This window comes from Branchiostoma floridae, chromosome 2 (assembly GCF_000003815.2).
Source record: "Branchiostoma floridae strain S238N-H82 chromosome 2, Bfl_VNyyK, whole genome shotgun sequence".
Classification (NCBI taxonomy): domain Eukaryota; kingdom Metazoa; phylum Chordata; class Leptocardii; order Amphioxiformes; family Branchiostomatidae; genus Branchiostoma; species Branchiostoma floridae.
Genome location: NC_049980.1, coordinates 32,841,448 through 32,865,202, shown reverse-complemented (window position 1 = coordinate 32,865,202; position 23,755 = coordinate 32,841,448). Strand labels below are relative to the sequence as shown.

The following is a 23,755-nucleotide window of genomic DNA, read 5'->3' as shown; positions in this document are numbered from 1 at the left end:
AGTTTTGGGCAAGTGAAAAATTGGTTCGGGAAAGTAATTTCTTTCTATTTTATGTGCTTTATAATTACTCGATAGGACAATTGAATTTTTAGAAAAGTTGTCCAACCCTGTGATAGATGACAAAAAGCGGTCCTTGTCAATTGATTGTCCTTCACAGTGTGGAGAGGGAACTAGAGCCAGATTTGCACATATATTTAGATGTCGAAACTCCCATAATGCAAAAATAGGCAAAGATATCAAGGAATGATTTGCTATTAGAAAGAACACTGAAGCTAATGATTAGCCTACTTCATTATTATACCAAGGAGGTTAAAGAAATGAATTATGTTAGCCCTAATTGTTATGTTAACTACTGGATGTTAAGCTTTATCCTATACCTCTATTTAGTACTTTCATAGTTGTTGCCATACTTTGTACCATGTACAATTGTCGTGCAATAAAGTTCTTCTTCTATGTTTCTACTCACTTGCCAGACAGCGAGAACTTGAGTGCAGTGGGATAACTTGCCATGGCTTCTGTTGATGCTACCTCAGTCAAGCTGGAAACACTGTAAAAGCAATGCAAAACAGAAAGAATCAATCACAGATTCGTAAAATTTCTAAATTTCTGTAAAATTCTGAGAAAAGCAACAGCCTCACAAGGAGTATGAATGATTTTGAGGCGTGAATAAGTTTGTTGCTAACTGTACACATACTGACAAATTGTTTAACAAGCTTTTGTATCAAATAAATCTTTGCGAAGAGAAGGCTGAGCCCTTATCAAGCACGCCCCCTTGTGACCCAGACATGGACTGCAGGTGCAGTTGTGCCATTTGAGTCAACAGTGTAATATACTGACAACTGCAAGGTGACGTGTACACTCTTCTCTATACATAGTCTGAATGCCACCATAGGAGTGAGCTCAGTCTAGAGTGGGGCACAGTAACTTGCAAGGCCCACCAAAAGCACTTGCTACTAGTATATTTCCAAAAGTGCACAATGTCTCTCTCTCTCTTTCTTTCAAGCACAAAGTCAAACTGCCCGGCACAAAACTTAGCAACCACCCTCTTCTCTCCAAGAGTACCCTTACCCCACATCATGTCAGAGTCTTCAGCCAAATGAAGTTGACAAGTAACTGAATCAAGAACAAAAATAAAGAATTTCTTGTTCATTATATCATGAATAAAATAAAAAAAGTATAACATACTCTGTGTGTTCAGTCATTTGTTCAACCTTCCTGACCACTTAGATCTCATAATGAAGGCAAATTTTTTTTTTTTGCCAAACTTTTTTTAAAAATTTCATTTACACACTTGCACCAGTTTTGGAGTTCCCAGAGAATGTCATCTTTATAAATCACTCACACACTCACTCACTATCCGGTTTAACGTTTAAATGAATCAACATTTGCGAAACAAACAAAGGCCCGAGTCTCTGACCTGTCGCAAACCCGGTACTGCCACAGGTGCACTCTGCCGCTGCGGTGGCCCGAGGCGAGAATGGTCACTGCGTCCTGACACAGCCACTCTAACCTGGAAAATGTACACACATACAGGGCTGATACCACAGTTGGACCTCTCCATACGAAAGCATGTTAAAATACACTGAAACAAGGCTTCTGAAAAAATTTCATGCTGCCATATGGTAGATTCAAAAACAAGACGTTGACTGACAAACAACATCACAAGAGGTCACCACCAGCGCTTCCACACTTTCCCAGGTAAAACCAAAACCTACAGGTCATTAGTTACTTTCCTAGACATTGACAGAATGGAATAGTCTGCCAAAACACCATGTAGATGTTACTTCTATAGAGCAATTCAAAGCTCTGCCCACCTGTAAGATGAACGCTATGCCCTAGCAAGCCACGATGTACTTCTTTTTTTTTCTAACGATTTCGTTTTCGTTTCACCATTTTGTTTGAAACTACCACCACCAGTTATGCTAAGGCACCTCACTCCGATCCCTGGGAGTTTGCCCAGTAACCCGTAGGTGTAGATGTAGATGTAGAAGACAGTAATGCATTTAAAGCACTCCACCTTGTGACTGGACTAGACCCGACCTGGTCTGCCGGCACCTCTGCCCTCGGAATCCGAACCTCCGTCCGTCCGGTGGTGTCCTTTACCACAATGTCGCCAGCCTTCCTCCCACATGCCAACAGTTGGGTAACCCCCCACTCTGAAAGAGAACAAGATCATAGCTTTTTAAAGTAAAGCTGGCCGGCGGCAAAAATGGGAATACATGTAGCTGGTTGGATGCCGTGAGTGTTCAGATTTTTGGATAGACAGAGAGAAATTTGTTCACCCCCACCCCCCAAATTGTAATTTGTGCATCCCCCCCCAAAAAAATGGTAATAGCTGGTTGGATGCCATGAGTGTTGAGATTTTTGGCAAGACAGAGAGAAATTTGCTCATCCCGACATGCAATGTTCCATCCCGGGGCGGAGGGACGAACCCTACATACGCTCCTGTCTTCTGGGTACATGTTTATAAACACACATTAAAAAAAATCACGGGTCTGAGTGGCAAGTGTGCAGAATGTTGACACTCTGGCAGCACCAAATCCGTAGGTGTTTTTGGCACCTTTAGATAGATTAGCAGTGAGGCTCGGTGGGCGTCACTCGATCCACTGTCATGGGCATGGCGAGTATCGAACTCAGGACCTACTGATTCTGATTCCAATGCTCTAGCCATTGTGCCACATAGACACCCCATATACACGCATACATGCTGTTGAAAAAGAACTGGACACTCAGCTAATTGACTCATTTGCATCAACTGTGTCTTAGCTTTGTTTCCTATTGACATCCAAGACTGTCTTTAGCTTGACTTTGCTTTTCCTTTTGTCTCCTATTGGAATCCAATTGTCTTCAACCTAAATTGTCTGACAATGCAACCTTTCCTATTGGACATCAAAAATTGTCTTCATCTACTGTAAATGCAGAAATGTTCGCGGTGGCTTAATGTTCGCGGTTTTCGCGGTGACCACTTCACCGCGAACTTAAATCCACCGCGAATATTTTTCTATTATGGTATTAGTCTGCAGTGTATGGTGTTACCGCGAAATTAAAACCACCGCGAAAAGTCCTTTTTCCTGCTACCACAAAATTAAATCCCCTCGAACTTAAATACATTTACAGTATGTTTCTTCCAGATCACTTCAGTGTCACTGCCAAAAACTGCGGGCCGGATAGCAGTTGAAACATCTGACCATTTCCAAAACCATATCCAGTTGCTTGAGTAGTTACTTTTTGGCGAACTGGACACTCCTGGCTTGGGTGATGAATGTTGGCCACTATCAGCCAGTGTCCAGGCACGGCCACCAAGCTGTGCCCGGGGCCAAGCTTGCAGTTTTAATGTCACAGTCATCCATCACTTTGGGATCCCATGACATCACTCACTGGGCTCAAGATACTTTTTTCTGCATACCTGCATGGTGCAAATTACCTGCACCAGACAAGTTTTACCTGCACCACTCTGAATGTAGGAAGTATGGATCATACTAAAATTGTTAAGAAACCATGATTGCTCTTTTTCTTTGTACTTGATAGGTGTCAAGTGTCAATGCAGCTAATAACAATCTACATACACCTACATCATAGGAAATTTATGCCTAAAACCCAGTACATGGACCAGTGCAGGTTAGGTGCAGGTAGACACCAAAAATACCTGCACAGCTCTAATTTTTTACCTGCACTAACTATTAACATGCATATGCAGGTGGTATTTCGAGCCCCCAGGGTTGTTATTGTCCGATAGACATTAGATGCAGTGGACAACAACTTACTGCCTCTACAGCCTCAAACAGCTATGGGGACCACCTCAACCTTTTCCTTAAATCTTAATTTCATGTGTGCCTTTTCCCCAATATAAACTGCGAGCCCTGTTGGCCACTCTGGGGTTGGTATGATGGATAGTCGCGTCTATCTCCCACTGTCCAGACGTGGACACCAAGCTCTGCCTGAGGACAGGGTTCCGATAACAATAAAAAATGACATGGCAGGGTTGGACAGGTTTTCTAAAATTCACATGATGTCCTAGTGGGCAAGTACATAAACAAATTCACTTGCCCAAACCAAAGTATCCCTTGCTCGAAATCTAAATGACATTTTTCAATTGTATTTTCACTTCTTGATGGGGGCTTGATGGCAGCTTCTCTATCAGTTGGGTTGACACTGTGTAGGTTGAGGAAGTGTATGTCTCAATAAATAGATAAATAAAAACTAAATAAGATCTGACCTTGAGTTTTGTGGGTTCCAAACGCCAGACAGGTGGCCCCGTCGCAGGTGAACTGCACCTGTCGTCCCGGATCCTCCAGGCCAGGTAAGGCTGCGGCACATCCTGCTTCATCCCAGCTCACCTGCACAGGTGACCTGATGCACAAACACAGAACTTTTCTATACTCACCTGCACAGGTAACCTGATGCACAAACACAGAACTTTGTTACTCACCTGCACAGGTGACCTGATGCACAAACACAGAACTTTGCTGTAATCATTTGCTTGTGGACAGACGAGGACAATGTGGCACTGCACTCAAGATAGTAACTTGTATTAACATGCACAGTACTGACAGAAGGCTAGACAGAAGGCAGACTTTTCCTTTACACTGTACTTCCCCGACCAAAGTCAGGTACCCATTTTTACACCTGAGTGAAGTGAGGAAGGTCGCATTAAGTGCCTTAAGTGCCTTAAGGACCTCTAGATTTCGAGCCAAACGCTCTACCACAAAACTTTGCTACTCACCTGCACAGGTAACCTGATTCACAGACACAAAACTTTTCATTGTTAAAGGCAACCTAAGCAATATTAGAGTAAGGGTTGTAGAACTTCAATTTATCAATTTTTTTGTGGGCACTTTTCTTCCTAATAAGATGAATTCCATTCCACACCAACATTCAAGGAGCAAATATCCGATGCCACAGTGGCGTGAGGACGCTGTGAAGTCTGATTTTTGTGGGTAACAACATTTAGGGAATCCTGGCGAGGATTGTTTCTGCACCATTTTTAACTGCCCAAAGTAACAAATAATAATGTAAATATGGGAATATATTGCAGCAGTTTTTAAATTTTATAAAGATTGCCTCATGCACAATATTTCCACTTTTAACACTCTAATATTGCTTAGGTTGCCTTTAACAGAGGGTCCCCTAACTTTGGACTAAATTTATGAGTTTGACATCATATTGCATCAGTGTCATCAGTTGTCTGAAAACTGTTGCGTTTTGTCTAATGATAAATGAAATTGGTGTTGTTTTGGAATTTTCCGTTCGGGAATCAATTTCACATCGGCCATGCATAATTTACACCATGAATCTCAGCCAGTAAAAACAGAAAAATGTTGTTATAAATATTACATTCCACATTGTTCTATTCTAAAGAAGGTACCGTAACCTTGAATTACAAATACCTGTGTCTCTTTTCGACTTGTTGGAAGGATTTTGAGGACACAGAAGGAAGAATTTCGTGTCCATGAGACAATTAAAAATTTGTCCAGAGTTATGGGAACCTCAGTCTGTTACACAATATATTGTAACAAATCGTTATAAAAATAGCCCGATCCCCCACATTTGTGCGATATGATTATAAATGATGGTAACTTGTGTGATATGATTGTAAGCCTTTAATATGTTAGCCTAACTGCCCTACCATGTTAAGTTTTTAATGTGTGTGTTTTTAATGTCTAAATACGCAATTCAGCGCCTTAGGGCGCTGCAATGTATTTAGAGGTTGTTGAAACAATCAATAAACCTTATATAAATAACAAGTCCAATTAAACATCAGTTTCTTTTCTATAGTGTGGTTTTAAGTTTACTGATATGATTCTGGTATTCCTGAATCAGTCCTAGATGTGACATATTGCAACTCTTGAAACATTCTCAGACATTTATACACAGTAGTTTTCCATGTCTTTTATCAGCTGTGTGATGTAATTACAAATGCTAAATGTTTTATCACCGTTTTCATTTCATTTGATAGCAAGTTTCGGCTCCTATGGTAGACCACGTTATCTTTATCACACAGATGTCACAAGAGCACAAAGAACGTTCACCATGGCTGGCTTCACACTTCATGGCTTTGTTCCATCACCCCATCCATGACCAACACCACCAATAGTGGTAAGATGTTGGACACTGCAGAAATGCACTTCAGAACCTAACAGAAAAACTACAGCACATTACCAGAGCCTCATACAAGGAAGTGTAAAATCTAAAATTCCTTTCTTTTTCCTGGAACTTAATTTCAAACTGCTATGTAAAGGGAAAGTAGGTTTATTACATGGTTTTAAATTTTGGTAGAAACAATCCTGTAGAAACAATCCAGTAATGCTAGTTCACCTTTATCTGATGGGTAACCTATATCCATTTTTGGGGGGTACTTAGAGATATCAAGGTGCTGCTGACTGATGGTGGTTTCAAACTGTAATATTTTGAAAATAGCGCATTTTGAAACCACCATCCATTGACTTGATATCCCTTAACACCCTGCTAAATAGATTGAAGCTGGTGTGTTACGCCGAAGGGCGGTTAAACCGGGTGACGTTTCTGTCTTCTCGTCACAAAACAAGGTAAAAAATTGTTTTTTTCTTTTTCATGAACTTTGGCCCTCAAGATGCAGGAAATGTGTTTCTGAGGGTTATGCATTAGAGATTTTCAGGGGGAGGATTCCCGCGGACCAACTACGATGCTCACGCCTGCGTCGTGTACCATGTGGCTTTGCTGCACTAAGATACCCCTTCGCTGTGAAAAACTGCTGGTGTGAACACTGTTTATCCCACTAAAAACTTTCCTGGACCGTCTCCTCACCTTGGTACTTTCTCATCCCTTGTCTCAGTCTCCATGGAGGTGTCCTCTTTCTTCCTTTTCTTTCCTCTTTTCTTCTTTTTCTCATCTTTGGGGCTGTTCTGCTCTCCGACTGGTCTACTTGCTGATAAAGTAAAAGTTTTTGTAAGAACAATGGATAGACAATGTGAAAGTGATCAACAGGTGATGTGAAAGTGATCAAGAGGTAGGGGTTGGAAAGACGAAGGTCAAGGTCAATTTTGGGCCCCTAGTATGTGACCTTAGTACTGCAGATTGGTACCTACTCAGGGGTCGAAATACTGGGTGCATGTGCACCCAGATGCACCAACAATTGGAACTGTGCACCCAATTTTTTCAGTGTAAAATTATTTGTGACAAATATTTTCTTAAGTTTATGTATGGAAAAATATCAAGTATGCTAGTATATATCATATTCTTGACATCTAAGTGTTAGAAAGATAATAAAAATGTCTGTCATGTTACTTGTATAAGAATCTGATAGCTTGTGACTAAGTTGTGTTATTAGGTTTTCTTGACATTCTACTTAAAGTTAAGTGGTGCACCTAAATATTTTTTGGTGCACCCAATTTGTTAAGTTGGGTGCACCAGTGCACTGATGTGAAAGTGATCGAGGTAAAAATCCAAAAAGGTCCAAAAATAAATCTGAAGGTAAAAAATTAAAGGTAAATTATTATTAGTATTCCCAGTTGTAACGTAAGATTGATTAGTACATTGTATATGTGTATATTAAACAAAATGTTTTCAAGCAAAAAAATTCAAACCTTACCAACCACTAAAACTAGCTGTTAAAAAACACACCAAAAATCTAGCAGGACCAAACGACAATACCAGATTACAAAGCTGTCAGCATTATATGACAGCCGTCATCAATAGTGCCAATCTTGGACTTGCTCTCGGAGTAAAACTCCGCAGAAGAACCGGTCTATCTTTGTCACCTGAATGTCACATCAACACGAGGGACACAGGTGAGGATTTGCAGCTCTATAGCTGGCTCAGAGGGCTGTTCGAGAAGAAAATGTCGCCCAGCCTGAGGCAGTGTACTGATTACCTATGGGAAAAGCAGTTCTCCACCCTGAAAACCTTTACAACACCAAAGTTAGCCCTTTGGTTATAATTCCCTGTTGATTACAGCTAGGGCTGGGTATCGGTACAGCGTACCGGTACAAAACCGGTTTTTCTTATTGGACCGGTCCAGAAAAACCGGACCTGAAAAAATTAGGTGGACCGGATGTTGGACCGATTGGAAAATTAACAGATTATTTGATCAGGCATTCACACGTTTTGGCACTTGCAGGTGGAAGAAAATAACAACAGTGAAGTAGAGTAGAGTTTGTAGTAATTTCTACTAAGTTTTACAGCCAATCCCACAGGTGCAGTTAGCGTTGTAGGATTTTAAAACGCCAGCGTAAGTCTAATACTCCACCAAACAGATTTCTTTGTTGTAAAATGTACCATTGGTATGAGTCATACGGAATTAGGTCCAGGTTCAGGTCCGGACCTGGACCTAATCCTCTGGACCTGAACCGGACCTGGACCTGAATTTTCTGTACCGGTACCCAGCCCTAATTACAGGGTTAGGCAGCAGGAGAAAGTTTTAGTATACATGTACTTGTCGTTTTTATATTTATTTTCCATAATTATTTGTTACAAATAAACATAGAAACTTGGTGAACCACCAGACAGAATGATGATAATACATGTAGTACTAATCTAAGACTTGTGTACAAGAATAACGCAAATGATAACCAAAGATTTCAATGTAACCACAACAATACCAAACAGAAATTTGAAAGTAATATAACTTTGATTCTGGAATCTCAAACATACTGTAAATGCATTTAAGTTCGCGGGGATTTAATTCCGCGGTAGCGGGAAAAAGGACTTTTCGCGGTGGATTTAAGTTCGTGGTAACACCATAGACTGCAGTCTAATACCATAATAAAAAAATGTTCCCGGTGGTTTTAAGTTCGCGGTGAAGTGGTCACCGCGAAAACCGCGAACATTAATCCACCGCGCACATTTCTGCATTTACAGTAGCTGTCATTGTTGACCTTGTACTTGAGACCTGCATTTTACCTCCCTTCCAAATAACGTTTACAACCCCAACTGAGATGCCCTGACTCTGGGACTTGAACTGGGGCAAATCAAGAACTGAGCTTGGCTGACTTGTTGGCAAGCTCAACATGGGCATGTTCAGCCAAAGTCCTGGCTTTGAACAAGGGCTCTGGGCGATTTGTAGCAGCTTGTCCGTTGGGATTCAAACCAACAACTGTTACAGAACAACAACAAATGTGTTATTTCAGTACCAAGGAGAGCACTGTAAAGTAGAATGGAAATACACAATTACCAGAAGGCTTCACCATTTTTTTAATATAAAAAGAAGAACCTAATTGAAATTGAAATATGAAATGGAATTCTCTGCATCACATGGCATCGCTACATGTCTAGAGATGAAATTAAAACCTGAACCTGGCCTTGAACTGAGATCAAAAGACATTTTTGTTGGTAAGGATGCTGTTATATTTAGACCACATAACCGAGCCGGACGGTTGGGTTTTTCGAAACAGTTTGATGCCTGCTTACCTGTTTGCTGTTGCACCATGGGAAGCGATGCTGTTGCAACTCTGATGTGATCTAGATCCTCATTGGTCACCTTTGTTGCTATGGAGATCTGTGGCCAATCAGGAATGCAAAGAAATGTTTTAGGTCATTCATTTTCGCTCTGAAATAACCACCAAATTTGTAAGTAGGGCACAGCGGTCATAGGCGGCATCGAAAACCATTAAGAATTCTACTTAACTCTTAACCTGTCTTTTCTGATTCTGGTATGTTATTTGTGGTTTTTTTCGTGATGATAAATAAAATTTCTTATTCAAGGAACATTTGGATGTGAGAATCTCACTAATCCAAGTCACTGTAAACGTCTGAAATTAAAGCCCAGGACAGTATTTCTGAGTTTTCCAATAATAAGGCACTCGCAGGAAAAAAACAAAACAATACTCGCTCGGAAGCTTCTTATTAGCACATTATTCATCACAAATGCCACTCACTCACTTCAAGGTTGGACAAATCCACCAGTCCGATTGTGCAGGGCAAATGAAAGTGCCAATCGGACAAGTGCAAGTCCAACCCCGCTTGCCCGATCCCTACTTGCCTGATCATCATTTCCAACACAAAAATTGGTCTCTTAGCCAAATTTTTGACTGATCAGCTCCAGTCTTTGTCAAGGAACGGGCATCCACTGCTGCTGTGAGGTCACGTTACATAGATAGCACACATGACTCGGTGAGCAGTGGATCATAAGTTGCAGAAAGTTGATGGTGCCCACTGTCTCATTGTTCATTTCTTGACAAAGACTGGAGTCAATCAGTCGAAAATTTGGGTAAGTTCACTTATTGTGCTGGAGATATTGCAGTTGAACTTGATTCAGAATAACTTCTACCGACACAGATGAACTTTCAAGTTCAGGAAAAATACTAGACCTTTCCCTGCTTGTCTCTGTCCAGGTAACAGTGTGAGGCCGAGAGGTCAGGTTTGGGTGTGGAGAAGGTCACCGCTCTCAGAAGGTGCGACTTCCCACTGGTCAGCTGATGTTCCTGGGAAAACAACAACAACAACAACAACATTATAATTCTACAATTTTAAACTCTAACGTTATATCTGTACACAAAATAAAGAGCTTACCAACAAGCTTTCCGTCAGTCCTTTGATCCTTTATCAAGTTAAAATGACCAGAAGCCTACATGTATGTCACACATTCAGAATGGAAGTGTGATGTCAGCAATGGGTCAACGGTGCTTTGAAGTTGGTATCGGCCCCCGTCTCGGTTGAGGGAAGGTCGGTGGGCTCTGATGTAAATGGTCCCTTTCACTCCCCTGAGAAAGTAATCCTGTTCGAATCCAGGAACAACAAACACTTTCTTTCAACAAAAGTGAAAGCAATCTCAAAGCTATGTTCTTTCCTTGACAAAGACTGGAGCTGTTCAGTCGAAAGTTTGGGTAAGTCCAATTTTCTTGTTGGAAATTGCAGTTTAACTTTTCCAGGACTATCTCAAACCAGTTTAGCTCAGCATGACAGGAAGCAAAGTTCAGAGATGCCAGAATTAGCAATTTGTGAAAATGAGCTTCCCCAGCCTCAGTTTGGTTGTTTATTTGTGTTTGTTTATTTTAAAGATCTCCATTATAGAGTGCATTTTGAGGGGCAATTTTTTTCGAAAACCTGTTTGCAAAAGCCTTCACTCTCACAGCCACCATGCTAGGGGAACCATTCTGCTCCAAGAATCTAGTGGTTACAGGGTAAGGCAGCGGGAGAAAGTTAAAACAGAGTTTAGAATAAGGCCCTAGGGATGATCTTTAGAGCAAAAGCCACTTTCACTTTATTTGTTTTTTCCTGAGCAATACACTTAGGTCCTTTCACCTGCTTGTCACTCAAGCCTGGGATATTGAACAGACACATGTCATTGTACAACACCAAACACATTAGAACATCACATATACTCTGTGCAAGCTTTCACTGTAGTATTTCTTTAAACTTCAGCATTCATACTAAGGTAGCCATCCTGCACAAAATTTTACATTCATTTGGCTGACGGCTTAGGTTGCAGTAAGCAGGGAGAATGTTAAAAGAGAGATCAGAATAAGGGACGACGTTTTGTGCCAAAGCCGCTCTGCGCAAGCCTGCCAGTTAGGCCACACCAATTTTAATTGTTGTTTCTCGAATTTTTTTAGAAAAATATTGGGTCGGTTGGTAAAAAAAAAAAAAATTAGAAAAAAAAAAAAATTAAAAAAGTCGGGGGTAGCACAGATCGGACAGGAAAACCTAAACTTTCAACATTTAGGGGACCCTGGTAGCAAAGTCCGTAGTTTGAAAAAAAAAAGATAAATGTACCATCCAAAATAGGCAAGTACAGCTACTGGAATTTGAGGCCCATAATTAATTTGAGAAAGGAGAGGCAGTGAAATTTTGAATTGGAAAAAAAAATAGGGTCGGGAAATTCAAGAAACAACAAATAAAATTGGTGTGGCCTTACAGAGTTTGGGTGCGCAAACTTTCTTCACCCGCAGGCCAGACAGGCGCCAGGGGACAGATACAGGTTACTGATGGACGGGGAGGATATCACAGAGATGGGAATACCCGAGTCCTCTGGAATGAGTGCGCCCTTATCTCCCGGACCTCACCCCTAATCCTCCTCCACTGTCCACACCTGCCCCCTGTCCCTGCCGTCGCATTACAAATCAGGCCGAGCCGTAAAAAACAAGACAACTGCCACTTGTTCGACCACCTCGTCTCGAAAACCCAATTTCCCGCAGATTACGAGGGAAATGATGGCCTTAGCCTCATCTTGGGTGATCTGGGTTTGTTTGGCCCCTGAGAGCGCGCACAGCCCTAAACAGCGATCCCTTTTCCAATGGCTGCACCTGCATCCGAGTCCCAGATGCGGCTTCCTAATTTGGGCCCGACCATAAAGGGACAGACAGACGCCGTTTGTTCTTGAGATGTGTCGGAAAGCTCATTCCCCACAAATGAGCGGGAGGCAGATTACCCCGTGTTTTGTTGCTCCCCGGGGGGAGGACAGAGCGCTTCTCGACGGCGAGGATCCCTCCAGCCGGGTCTCCCGGACCTCCCCAGCCGTCCCAGACTGATGTGGTAATTCCAGACAAGATCACAAGACCGGGAGAAGCCACCTGTTCAGGAAGTGCCTCAACTCCCCGAAGGAATCCTGGATCTCATTTGGAAGCCTGGCTGTGGAATGAGACGTCGGGGGAACGAGCACCTTGGGTGTCAGACTCATCATCCGCCGTCCATATCCTGGACCATCAACCGCCCAGAAAGACGGCTCGTCTTGTGATGCTGTTAGACACAAAGAGCTAGCGTCCTCCAACACCATACATGGTGCATATGGCAGTAACTATCTCCGTTTCAAGGCCCTGAGACCACACAGTTTTAAGCAATCACTACAATAAGACCTAGAGTCCTCCCACACATGGTGCATATGGCAGCAACCATCTCAGTTGCAAGACCCTTAGGCCACACAGTTTTGAGCAATCACTACTGTACTAAGAGCTCGTCCAACACCATACATGTTGCATATGGCAGCACTCATCTCCCTTCCAAGGCCCTTAGGCCACACAGGTTTACGCAAGCAAGAGGCTAGTGTGTCCACCGCTTAGCAATGTGAGTGTTCAACTCCCATACACTTTCCGATTGCTGACTGCTGAGCAGAAAAATCAGCATGCGCCCTTTTTTTATTTACGAATCTTAGGTAGGACTCAGCTGGGAATCAGACTCACAAAGAACAAACGCTCAAAGTGAATGCTCCTCTCACTTCGACACTGCCCCTGTTCACGATGCCGGGATAGAGAGAAATTCTCATCTGACATAAACTTTATTTCCTCCCTTGTAAAAACTTTTAAGAATCATGAATGTCTCTTGCATTGCAAAATATTGATCCTTGAAGTCCGTTAGGCCCTGTTGATTTGATTATATGGATGACATCTGCGCGCGCATCAAGTTCCATCCATTTCCAAACGTTAAAAAAAGTTTTTAACCATGCTTTGTATCGTACAAAGCAGCTGTAAAAGAAGCAAATGCATGCACTAGATTAAAAGATTAATATATCAGGAAACATATTCACATGTCAACGTCAATTCCAATGTCAAAGAAGGCTGTGAAAACAAAACCGAAGAATCTATTGTTGGGTATTCCAGACTCAGGGTTCTCCCCAGAGAGTGGAATAAGGGAGGCCCTCCACTATACTCTCAGCCAGCTCCACTATATTATTTTTCAAATTTAGTGTGTTTCTTCCCTATTTTCTTTGTTAGTTTTGATAAGATTAATGACAATTCACAGATTTTTGTACCAAGTGGCATCACTTTTCCAGTCAGCATTGTCTGCAAAAACTTGCGAATGAGCAATGATCAAAACAATAGTAGTTTTGCCACTTCACAACAAAGGAATAACAACAGTATATTATACTTGTAGTATTTGACACCCTCTGTCATTGCAAAATGAACCCATTTTCATGAAAGTGCAGCGCATTGGTGCGGGTTATTTTGCCAGCCCCTCCACTATACTAAAAAATTCTGGGGAGAACCCTGAGACTACTTAGGTTTCATAATGAAGGCAACTTTTTTTGTGTACAAACTTTCTTTCATTCGCACGCTCACATCAGTTTTTGAGATTCCCAGAGGATGCCATCCATATAATCAAATCAACATGGCGTCATCGACATTCATTTATATCAAGGACAGCTCATTCCACAATGTTCTTGTACAAAGAAATTCACATACAACACAAACTTCAGTCACTTCCTTGTAAAAATCTCGGCATGTCTTGTCTTTCACATATTGATTTTTGAAGTCCATTAAAGGTGTCTCATCTGACAATCTACATTTATGTCATACTCGGGCCGCGATAACGTTCAATACTGGTGTTCCGGACCGTGTGATAAAAAGCCTTACCACACAGGCTTCGAAGTTTTATCACACAGGCTTCCATCGAATATTTTGAACATACTCTGTGCACGCTGAGTGCGGCGTGTTCGAAAATTCGCATGGTAACACCACTGCAGACATCCAACATTTACAGTGACGTTATACAGCAAAAACATCGTATTTGTAGAAAGTGTGACAAATCTGAGGGCCATGACAACAGTTGAAATCCCTTTCCCAAAATGCCTTAATCTTAATATATTACTAAAGCTTTTGCCCCCAGCCGTTTCTTTGCAGCTGCGTCTACTAAATGTCCTTTTGAGTCGAACATCACTTAACGTTATAGAGGCCACACTGGCAAATACTTCTGCAGCAACAGTCTTGTAACGGGACCAAATCTCTACACCTCTCACTCACATCTTCACAGACAAACACAGCAGTGCAATTATGGCATCTGGCCTTTTGTTAAGCGATAAGTTCACTTAGTTACATTTCAAACTTAGCAGAGAGAACAAAGGGCCAGGTATACACTACCTGAAGTATACAAAATTTATGTGTTACATGTATATGCACACAGTTAGGCCTAATTGTACAGTGCAACTGAATATGTAATATGTTCAAACTATTGTAGTTTGAAACTATCGTCTGTCGACTCGATATCTCTTAAAGGGGCATTCCACTCCAGACGGGACTGTTATTTTCCGATAGATATTAATTGTAGCAGTGACAAATGTATGCTATGTAACATTATACGATAGAGAACCCATTAGCCCCACGCGCATCAAAAAGCATTCAGTCTTCTACAAAACTCCCCAAGTACCCTCTAATTAAATTAAATCAATCTCAGCCTATGGCTGAATACAATGTGCCTGACAACGCCTGACTTAAATTAGGATACAAAGCTAATTTCAGGGGCGCTAAGAAAAAAACGTCTTGATAAGTATTCTTTGATATCTTGTGAACAATTGACCTTCTTGGTGTGCTTAGCGCCCCTCATTTATGCCGAAAATATTAACGATAAAGGAAGTGTCTACATGTATAGGGAATACATGGGTAGGGTCTGCATGGGTTTAGTGAGTGTCATATTGTTTTACAAACACACGTTGTGTAATTCGCCACAAGTGGAATTCCACAAAAGGTCGGCTGATTATGTATTCATTGAATACATTATCTATTGGAAAATAACACTCCCTTCTGGAGTGGAATGCCCCTTTAATGCCCGTTTTTGAAAGCAACGGATAAAGGTTACCCTGCAGATAAAGGTGAACTAAAGTTAACACGCATTTATGACCAGTCTATTCAAGCCTGACCAGAGAAGTGTGATAAATTTCCATCGCTCTACCATCTTTTATCAGCACAGCCGTTACTCTTTGTAAAAAAAACTCCACAGCTGAGTGAGCCCAAAGATCTCAAAGATGCTTCAAGGACAAAAGATACAAAAACGGGAAGTTCCGTTGCAGTACCAAGGTCATACAACAGGGTGACCAAAATCGACCTTGACCTTTGCCTTCCCAACACCTACCCACATACCAAATATCATTACAATCCATCCAGAGGTTCTAAGGCTACAAATGTATGTTGACCACAAGAATTAGGAAATAAAAACGGATACACACACACACTCACACACACACACACATTGTTCAATTGTTAACATCTCATAATTAGACCTTTATTGGTTTCTACCCATGCAAATTCTTAATTTTAATATGTGCTTACATTTTAGAATGCTTAATGACAAAAACTATAACTTAATTCTCGATTGTGTGATTACGATTTTTAATGCAGACATTCTGACGATTTTTAATGCAGACATTTTGTCGTGTACGAGGAGACATAATTCAGCCTCTTATTGCAAGTTTCTTGTTTTAGCAATAAGCAATTTGATGAGAAAGTTACCTATTTGTCAACCAAGTACAAATAAGAGGTAATCTGGTTGGCTTCGAATCAACGGGAGGTGCTTTGAAGGGGAAGGGCTAGCAACCACTCCCTGAAGATATATACCCTGCAACTGAAACAGCATGATACTTGCTGCCTTTTGTACCAATAAGCCCTACAGGGGTCCAAATGAATGAAGAGAAAAGCATGATAACTTTTGAGCGATCTTTTATAAAAAAAATAAATTTCTCAGTTGACCAATGAGCCCAAGGATCTGAAAGTTAGCTATTTTTCAGCCAAGTACAAATAGCATGACCCCTCAAATAGGAGGTAATCCGGTTGGCTTCAGATCAATGGGAGGCCGTGCAATCAATTGTCTCCTGTGGCTAGGCAGCGCAGTGTCCGCTCGGCTGGAGCGCAGAGGGTGAGGCGACAGCCAGAGGCGGTCCACTGGTCATTTCGACTGGCCTTTGCTACAAGACTTAACCCGGTAATCTTGGAATCGATAAGAGCTTGGGTGATCAACTTTTCCTTTGGCAAAATGTCCCTGCGAATCTTAAGTACCCTTAAGTATCATTGGATTCTGCCGAAGTAATGGCGGCTGAATGCGCAAATGGGCTCTCCGTGTGTAAAGTGACAAAGGTTGCAAAGCCGTGCTTAGTGGCTTTGCCAATGGCCACCTTTCCTTATCATTTTCCACATGGCGGGGCCTTAACGTGGCGGATCTCTAATCTCGGTATCTCCGGTTGACCGGCAGCAGCGGTGATCCATCACTGCCAGGCCTGAATTGACAATGTCCCGGGGTCCTGCTTGAAATGGTCCTGATGCCGGGGTAACACTGATGACACGTGTCAAGCCGACGGACAATCTATCGATCACCTGCCTGCGAGAAAAGCGCCCTTATCCCGAAATCTCCCGATCGATGACTGCGTGTGCCTTTAACGTCGGTCCTGTGCCCGGACCGATGTCGATAAAGCGGGCGTTCCGCCGCGGCTACAGCAGTGACAGATGCCTTATCAATGGTCCCTTTGCCCACAGCATGGCCCGGGTTTACAAAGGTAATCCCCCGGTCCTGCGATCGATGGCGAGCCCGGACAGTAAATTTTGGCCCAGCCATCCAGGGAGCAGTAAACAGGGCTGGAAATATCAGGGCTGTCTCAAAGCTTTTACATACTTTCTTTCCTATTGTTCTGGAGTCAATATCATGGTTGATTTTCCTTGCTAAAATGATGATTTGAAACTTACAAAGACATCTGTTTGATATAGTGATTTGTTTTGACAGATGGGTGACATTTTTGTCCATCCAAATGTGCAAATTTTACTTTGTTAGCTTTGCAATTTCAGACTCAAATGATTCCCCAAAAAATAGATAGACCCCTATAGCCAAATGGAATTCTTTTATCATTGACTCTATTTTATTGACCAATATGTGTTGACCAATACTTGAAATGTGTTGACCAATACTTGAAATGTGTTGACCAATACTTGATGCCATGACTGCGAAAAGTAACATCAATTCATATCAAGTAAGTCTCGCTCATGGAAAAATCTTGGGTAAGACATGTACATGTACTTGCCCAATCAGCATTTTAACTTGCCCTGGACAATCGGACTAGTGGACGTGTCTAACCCTGGATCAACCCTTCTTTCACACATTTGGAAAGGGCTGTATTTTAAGCCCTGGGTACCATAAAGCCTGTGTCAGCTTTTATGCACTGTAATTGTTGGGACTTTGTGTGTTGGGACTAACGCTTGTTTTCTACACATTGTGCACCTGAGTTTGAAAAGGGCTGAATTTTAAGCCCTGGGTACCAGAAAGCCTGTGAAATGAATTACTAGTAGTCAGCTTTTATGCTCTGTGATTGTTGGAACTTTGTGTGTTGGGACTAACGCTTGTTTTCTACACACTGTGCACCAGACTTTGGAAAGGGCAGTATTTTGAGCCCTGGGCCTGTGAAATGTATTAGTGAGCTTTTATGCTCTGTAATTGTTGGAACTTCGTGTGTTGGGACTAACGCTTCTTTCTACACATTGTGCACCAGAGTTTGGAAAGGGCATTATTTTGAGCCCTGGGCACTATAGAGCCTGTGTCAGCTTTTATGCTCTGTAATTGTTGGGACCTCGTGTGTTGGGACTAACGCTTGTTTTCTACAACTTGTGCACCGGAGTTAATATTTGGAAAGGGCAGTATTTTGAGCCCTGGGCACCATAGAGCCTGTGACAGGTTGTCATGGCGAACAAGCTGCCGCCTGTCAGCCTAATGGATGAGTGTATGACCCTCGCCGCTGAGTCATTCGGGGCAACCGGGATCAATACAGATTTGTGCCGTAAATTTGGGCCGCTGCTCGGACAAAGCGCGGCTGGTAAATGGGACACAGCAATGTGCACCCTGGAGACCTGGGCATTCGGTAAGTCTGGGGGAAATGGTAATAGGCAGAAGTGTCAAACCTGTACTGATGACCACCTCTACATAAGGACAACCATTGATATGCAGTCAAACCTGTACTGATGACCACCTCTTCATAAGGACAACCATTGATATACCTATACTGTATATGAGGACAACATGGCCATTGATATACTGTGACAGTAAAACCTGTACGTACAAGTGACCACCTCTAAATAAGGACCGACTGGCACCTGACGTACATATTGTAAAGTAAAACCTCTACAAGTGACCTAAGGGCCTAAGACAATTTTTCCCTTTGACACAAGCCTTAATAGTGACCACCTGTCTACATAGACCTGACTGGTCTTCTTGGGCGGTTTGAATGTGTAACTGGTATATGTTGGGGCAAATAAAATAGTTATGAATTTGCTCGCACACAGCAAGCAAAAAACTCTCCCACAATGACATCATGAATTCTGTGCTCTGTAGGATCAATATCACTACCGATATCAGTCAGTATTTCTTTTAGATGTTGCAGAATAAAATCAGCCCAACTTTTTCTACAATGCAAAAACAGGGACGTTTTTACTTCCAAGCTATATTTTTTGCTAAGTAATCCACGATCAATGGTGGCACACTAAATCAGTGGGGCTCGACATAAATGGTCATCAACGCAACATTCCGTGCAATCTTCTACTCCGCTACAACCGGCCACAATCCCACTGGGAGGTCATCAGCGCCACATAAAATCTTGAAGATGGCATCGACGAACCAGACAATAAAATTAGTCCAGTTTAAATATGTCGGATATGTCAGAGCGTCACGACTGGAGTGCCCCGCTGTCAATCTGGATAGGCTGGGGTATGACCTACTCTCCCCCGCCCATTATTATCATTTTTCCAGCCACCGAATCAATGCCTGACCAACCTGTACTTTCATGCTGACCCCACCTTGACTGCATGGGTAAGTTTGTAAGGCCACATCAAATTTATTTGTTGCTTGTCTGACATTTTCAGTTCTGGGGTGAAGATATATGGCTTAAATAGCAACAAAAAAAACACCCCAAGGAGTTTAATGGCAGGTTTCATACAATGAATCCCTTACTTTGATTCGTTACTTATGCTTTAAATAAAAGGGAATTGTCTTTAGACTACTGTATGTGGCTCTGAATGGCAATATTTACAGGTTTGTGATAGCACAACCTGTATTATTTTTTCTCAGGACTAAATTTTTTTTTTTCAATAAAAAAAATGGACAGGCGAATCCGAGAAGCAAGAATAAAATTGGTGTGGCCTTACAAAACAACTAAAAGAGGTACTACACCTCATACTTCTATGCTATTGCAGTCCAGGACACGATGTGCCATGCGCATTGTCCTGTATGACATAAAAGTAAAGGGAATACATCTTTTCATCAGAAGAAATGGAATGGAATTTGATTGGCCATTCACTGAGTTCTGGAGATCGCAGAAAAATACTGTGGTCTGCGATCTTAAGTCCAAGGGGGGTGGTGGTGGTGGTGAGCTAGCAAACCTTGCTTGTTTACAGAAAGTTGTAACCATTGATCCTGATTGTTCATTGCGTTCTGATCTGGACACAACAAGCGGAAGAAAGCTGCAGCTGATTATCGGTCCTCCAGAACATGTCGATCTACGCCGGGTCGTACTCTGCCTGGTCGAGCCAGGATTGTTCATCGATGACGGGGAGACCCCGGAGCAAAGGGTGATGTGAGAATGACCCTTGTTGATCGGGTTAATGACAACTTAGTGGGATCAATCCGGGGCTAGTCACACGGATCAACAGCGCAACTGTTGTGCCTCCAATGTGCAAGCCACATGTTTGAACTGTACCTTCTTTGTGTTCACTCAAAAATGCAACAGCCAAGTACCATCCTCCACTTTCATAAACCACAGCAAAAGGCACCTTTAGAGTTCTGCGAGTAACAAGACGAACTGCGACCCATTTTGCCGGGGATGTGTCCCCACGGCAGGGCAGATCAATAGAGACATGGACCACGACTGGCCATGGGAGGAATCAACCTGTCGTTATTGACTTTTCTGGCACAGAGATGACGGAAAGCAGAAGTGACCACCTCTAAAGTGTACACAAGGACCATCTCTCCTATATGTGACCACTTTTTGATGCTCCCTTGGATAATTAAGAATCTTGTCTAAAGTGATGTTTCAACTGTACCTTTTTTGTATTCACTCAAAAATGCAACAGCCAAGTACCATCTTCCACTTTCATATACCTTACCAGAGGTCTCTAAACTTTCACCTTAGAGTTCAGTTAGTGACAAGACGAACTGTGACCCATTTTGCCCGGGATGTGTCCCCACGGCACATCAGATCAATAGAGACATGGACCACGTCGTGGCCTTCGGACGCATCAAGCTGTCGTTATTGACTTTCCTGGCACAGCGATGACAGGAAACACATGGAAGACGCCGGCGATGATGCATGGGGGACGGCCAACAGGCCACGCCATGTCAGACTGGCCCAACAGGGAGGCTAATACATTAAATAAAGCAACCAGGCAGAAGTTGGGACCACTACGATTGCAGGAACCCAAGCGCCAGATACGAAGTACACAACATAAAACGAAGTAGAATGTCTAAACATTACTGCCTCCTTTAATCTGGAATTTCGTGAATGTTTTTCAACAAAGTAATATAACAAAGGATTTAACTATTTTTTCTGACACTTAGACGTCAAGAAAATGCTAGTATACTAGACACACCCTCAGTATACTTAAGTGTACAATGACATCTTTGCATGTACCACAGTTTAGGTGCACAGGTCCACAAAAGTACATACACTATGCACCCAGTATTTCCAACCTTGAGACGTGATGGACTGCAGTAAACCAATCAGCATATTGACATCTAACCCTCTGCTTGTCCTGCGGGTCACCTATCAAGATGGCCCTACTCTAACACAGAACCATCAATCTCCAAACATCCCAGGAAAAGACTCTTTACTGAAAACAAGCTGCTGGTTGATAGATGTAAGGAAACATCAGCCTGTCATCTACCATTACACACCATCAATAAGAAACTAGATGGGGGTGTCTGTGAGGCGCAGCGGCTAGAGCATTGGAATCAGAATCAGTAGGTCCTGTCTGTGTGGCGCAACGGCTAGAGCGTCGGAATCAAAATCAGTGGGTCCTGAGTTCGATACTCGCCATGCCCCTGCCCCCATGACGGTGGAGTGACGCCCACCGAGCCTCACGGCAAATCTGTCTAAAAGTGCCAAAAAACACCTACAGATTTGGTGCTGCCAGTGCACACTTGCCACTAAGACCCGTGAATTTTTCATTTATCATTTTTTTCAATAAGAAACTGGAGTGGCCTATCCTATCTAGCCTGGGTTACGTTACCATCCGTATAGTAGTTTGTTCTGATGATTATTATACAGTCGTTTCTCTGCTATTCCGTCTGGGATCTTGGACATCTCTAACATCTGGAATATTCAATTCTCGTCCAAATTTTGGACGAGGGTGCTGGTTGATCCCTATCGGATAGTAGTTCGCTCCTATGTTCGCTTCTGCTACCCAAGAAACTTGAAATGGTTATTACTGATCACTGTATTCGAATAGGTGTCGAAACACCTGTTCGAATGAGCACTCAAGAACCCATTCCTTAATTCCTTAATCAACTGACGTGACCACCAAATAATGTCAGAGGGCTGGGAGGAAAACTTCACTCTGTTCAGTCCTGAAATAGTGCAGATTTCATGGAGGGAGGCCGTGACTGCAGAAAGTTTACATAAAAATGTCTGAAAACCAACAAAGCAAACAGTTTGTCTACACATCTATTGGGAGGGAGGCTTTGACTTGAAAAGGCCAGTGCTGACCAGTTCAGCAATGGCAGGACTGACAGGGCAGCGGACTTCGCCCCGTTGCTCCTGTTCAACTGTGCTACAGTATGCATGTCTGATACAATGAGTGGAGGTCTGCACCTCGATGTATACTTCAGGAAAGAACAGGTTGAGTGAAATACAAGTTGTCCTCCCAGCCCTGTTTTCGTTGTGTCCTCTTGTTAAGATTCTACATAAAAATGACAAATCAAATGGTTTGGCCACAAACTTCACATTTATTTGGAGGGAGGATATGACTTCAGAAAGCCAGTGATGACCAGTTTAAGAACAACAGGGTTGACAGGGGAGCGATCTTCACAGGCTCCGCACTGATTCCCCTGTTCACTTGTGCAGAGTGCTACAGTCTGACACACTTGAGTGAAAGTCTGCACCTTGATGAACACAGTTTCAGGAATGAACAGAGTGAAGTTTTCCTTCCAGCCCTCTATTTTCATTGTGTCCTCTTTTGAGATTCTACATAAAAATGTCCTAAAAACCAACAAATCAACTGGTTTGGCCACAAACTTCACATTTATTGGGAGGGAGACTTTGCCTTCAAAAGGCATGCAAGTGGATGACCAGTTTAAGAACAACAGGGCTGGCGGGGGAGTGGTCTTCACAGGTTTCGCACCAATGCCCCTGCCCACCTGTCCGCAGTGCTACAGTATGCATGTCTGACACACGGAGTGGAGGTGTGCACCAATGCCCCTGCCCACCTGTCTGCAGTGCTACAGTATGCATGTCTGACACACGGAGTGGAGGTGTGCACCAATGCCCCTGCCCACCTGTCCGCACTGCTACAGTATGCATGTCTGACACACGGAGTGGAGGTGTGCACCGATGCCCCTGCCCACCTGTCCGCACTGCTACAGTATGCATGTCTGACACACGGAGTGGAGGTGTGCACCGATGCCCCTGCCCACCTGTCCGCACTGCTACAGTATGCATGTCTGACACACGGAGTGGAGGTGTGCACCGATGCCCCTGCCCACCTGTCCGCACTGCTACAGTATGCATGTCTGACACACGGAGTGGAGGTGTGCACCGATGCCCCTGCCCACCTGTCCGCACTGCTACAGTATGCATGTCTGACACACGGAGTGGAGGTGTGCACCGATGCCCCTGCCCACCTGTCCGCACTGCTACAGTATGCATGTCTGACACACGGAGTGGAGGTGTGCACCGATGCCCCTGCCCACCTGTCCGCACTGCTACAGTATGCATGTCTGACACACGGAGTGGAGGTGTGCACCGATGCCCCTGCCCACCTGTCCGCACTGCTACAGTATGCATGTCTGACACACGGAGTGGAGGTGTGCACCGATGCCCCTGCCCACCTGTCCGCACTGCTACAGTATGCATGTCTGACACACCGAGGGGAGGTGTGCACCGATCCCCCTG

General features: G+C 43.0%; 1 protein-coding gene across 4 annotated transcripts in view; it reads right to left on the bottom strand.

The window, feature by feature from the left end:
- The window catches only part of LOC118409294 (zinc finger protein basonuclin-2-like), a 144,377-nt gene that overhangs the window by 5,659 nt on the left and 114,963 nt on the right, over positions 1–23,755 (bottom strand). For all 4 annotated transcript variants that reach the window (XM_035810209.1, XM_035810207.1, XM_035810208.1 and 1 more), the window contains exons 10-16: positions 10,284–10,397; positions 9,385–9,472; positions 6,784–6,904; positions 4,217–4,350; positions 2,018–2,156; positions 1,418–1,510; positions 467–547 (exon numbers count right to left, since the gene is read on the bottom strand). In XM_035810209.1, coding sequence (XP_035666102.1) covers positions 467–547; positions 1,418–1,510; positions 2,018–2,156; positions 4,217–4,350; positions 6,784–6,904; positions 9,385–9,472; positions 10,284–10,397 — 770 coding nt within the window. The remainder of the gene's footprint in view (positions 1–466; positions 548–1,417; positions 1,511–2,017; positions 2,157–4,216; positions 4,351–6,783; positions 6,905–9,384; positions 9,473–10,283; positions 10,398–23,755) is intronic.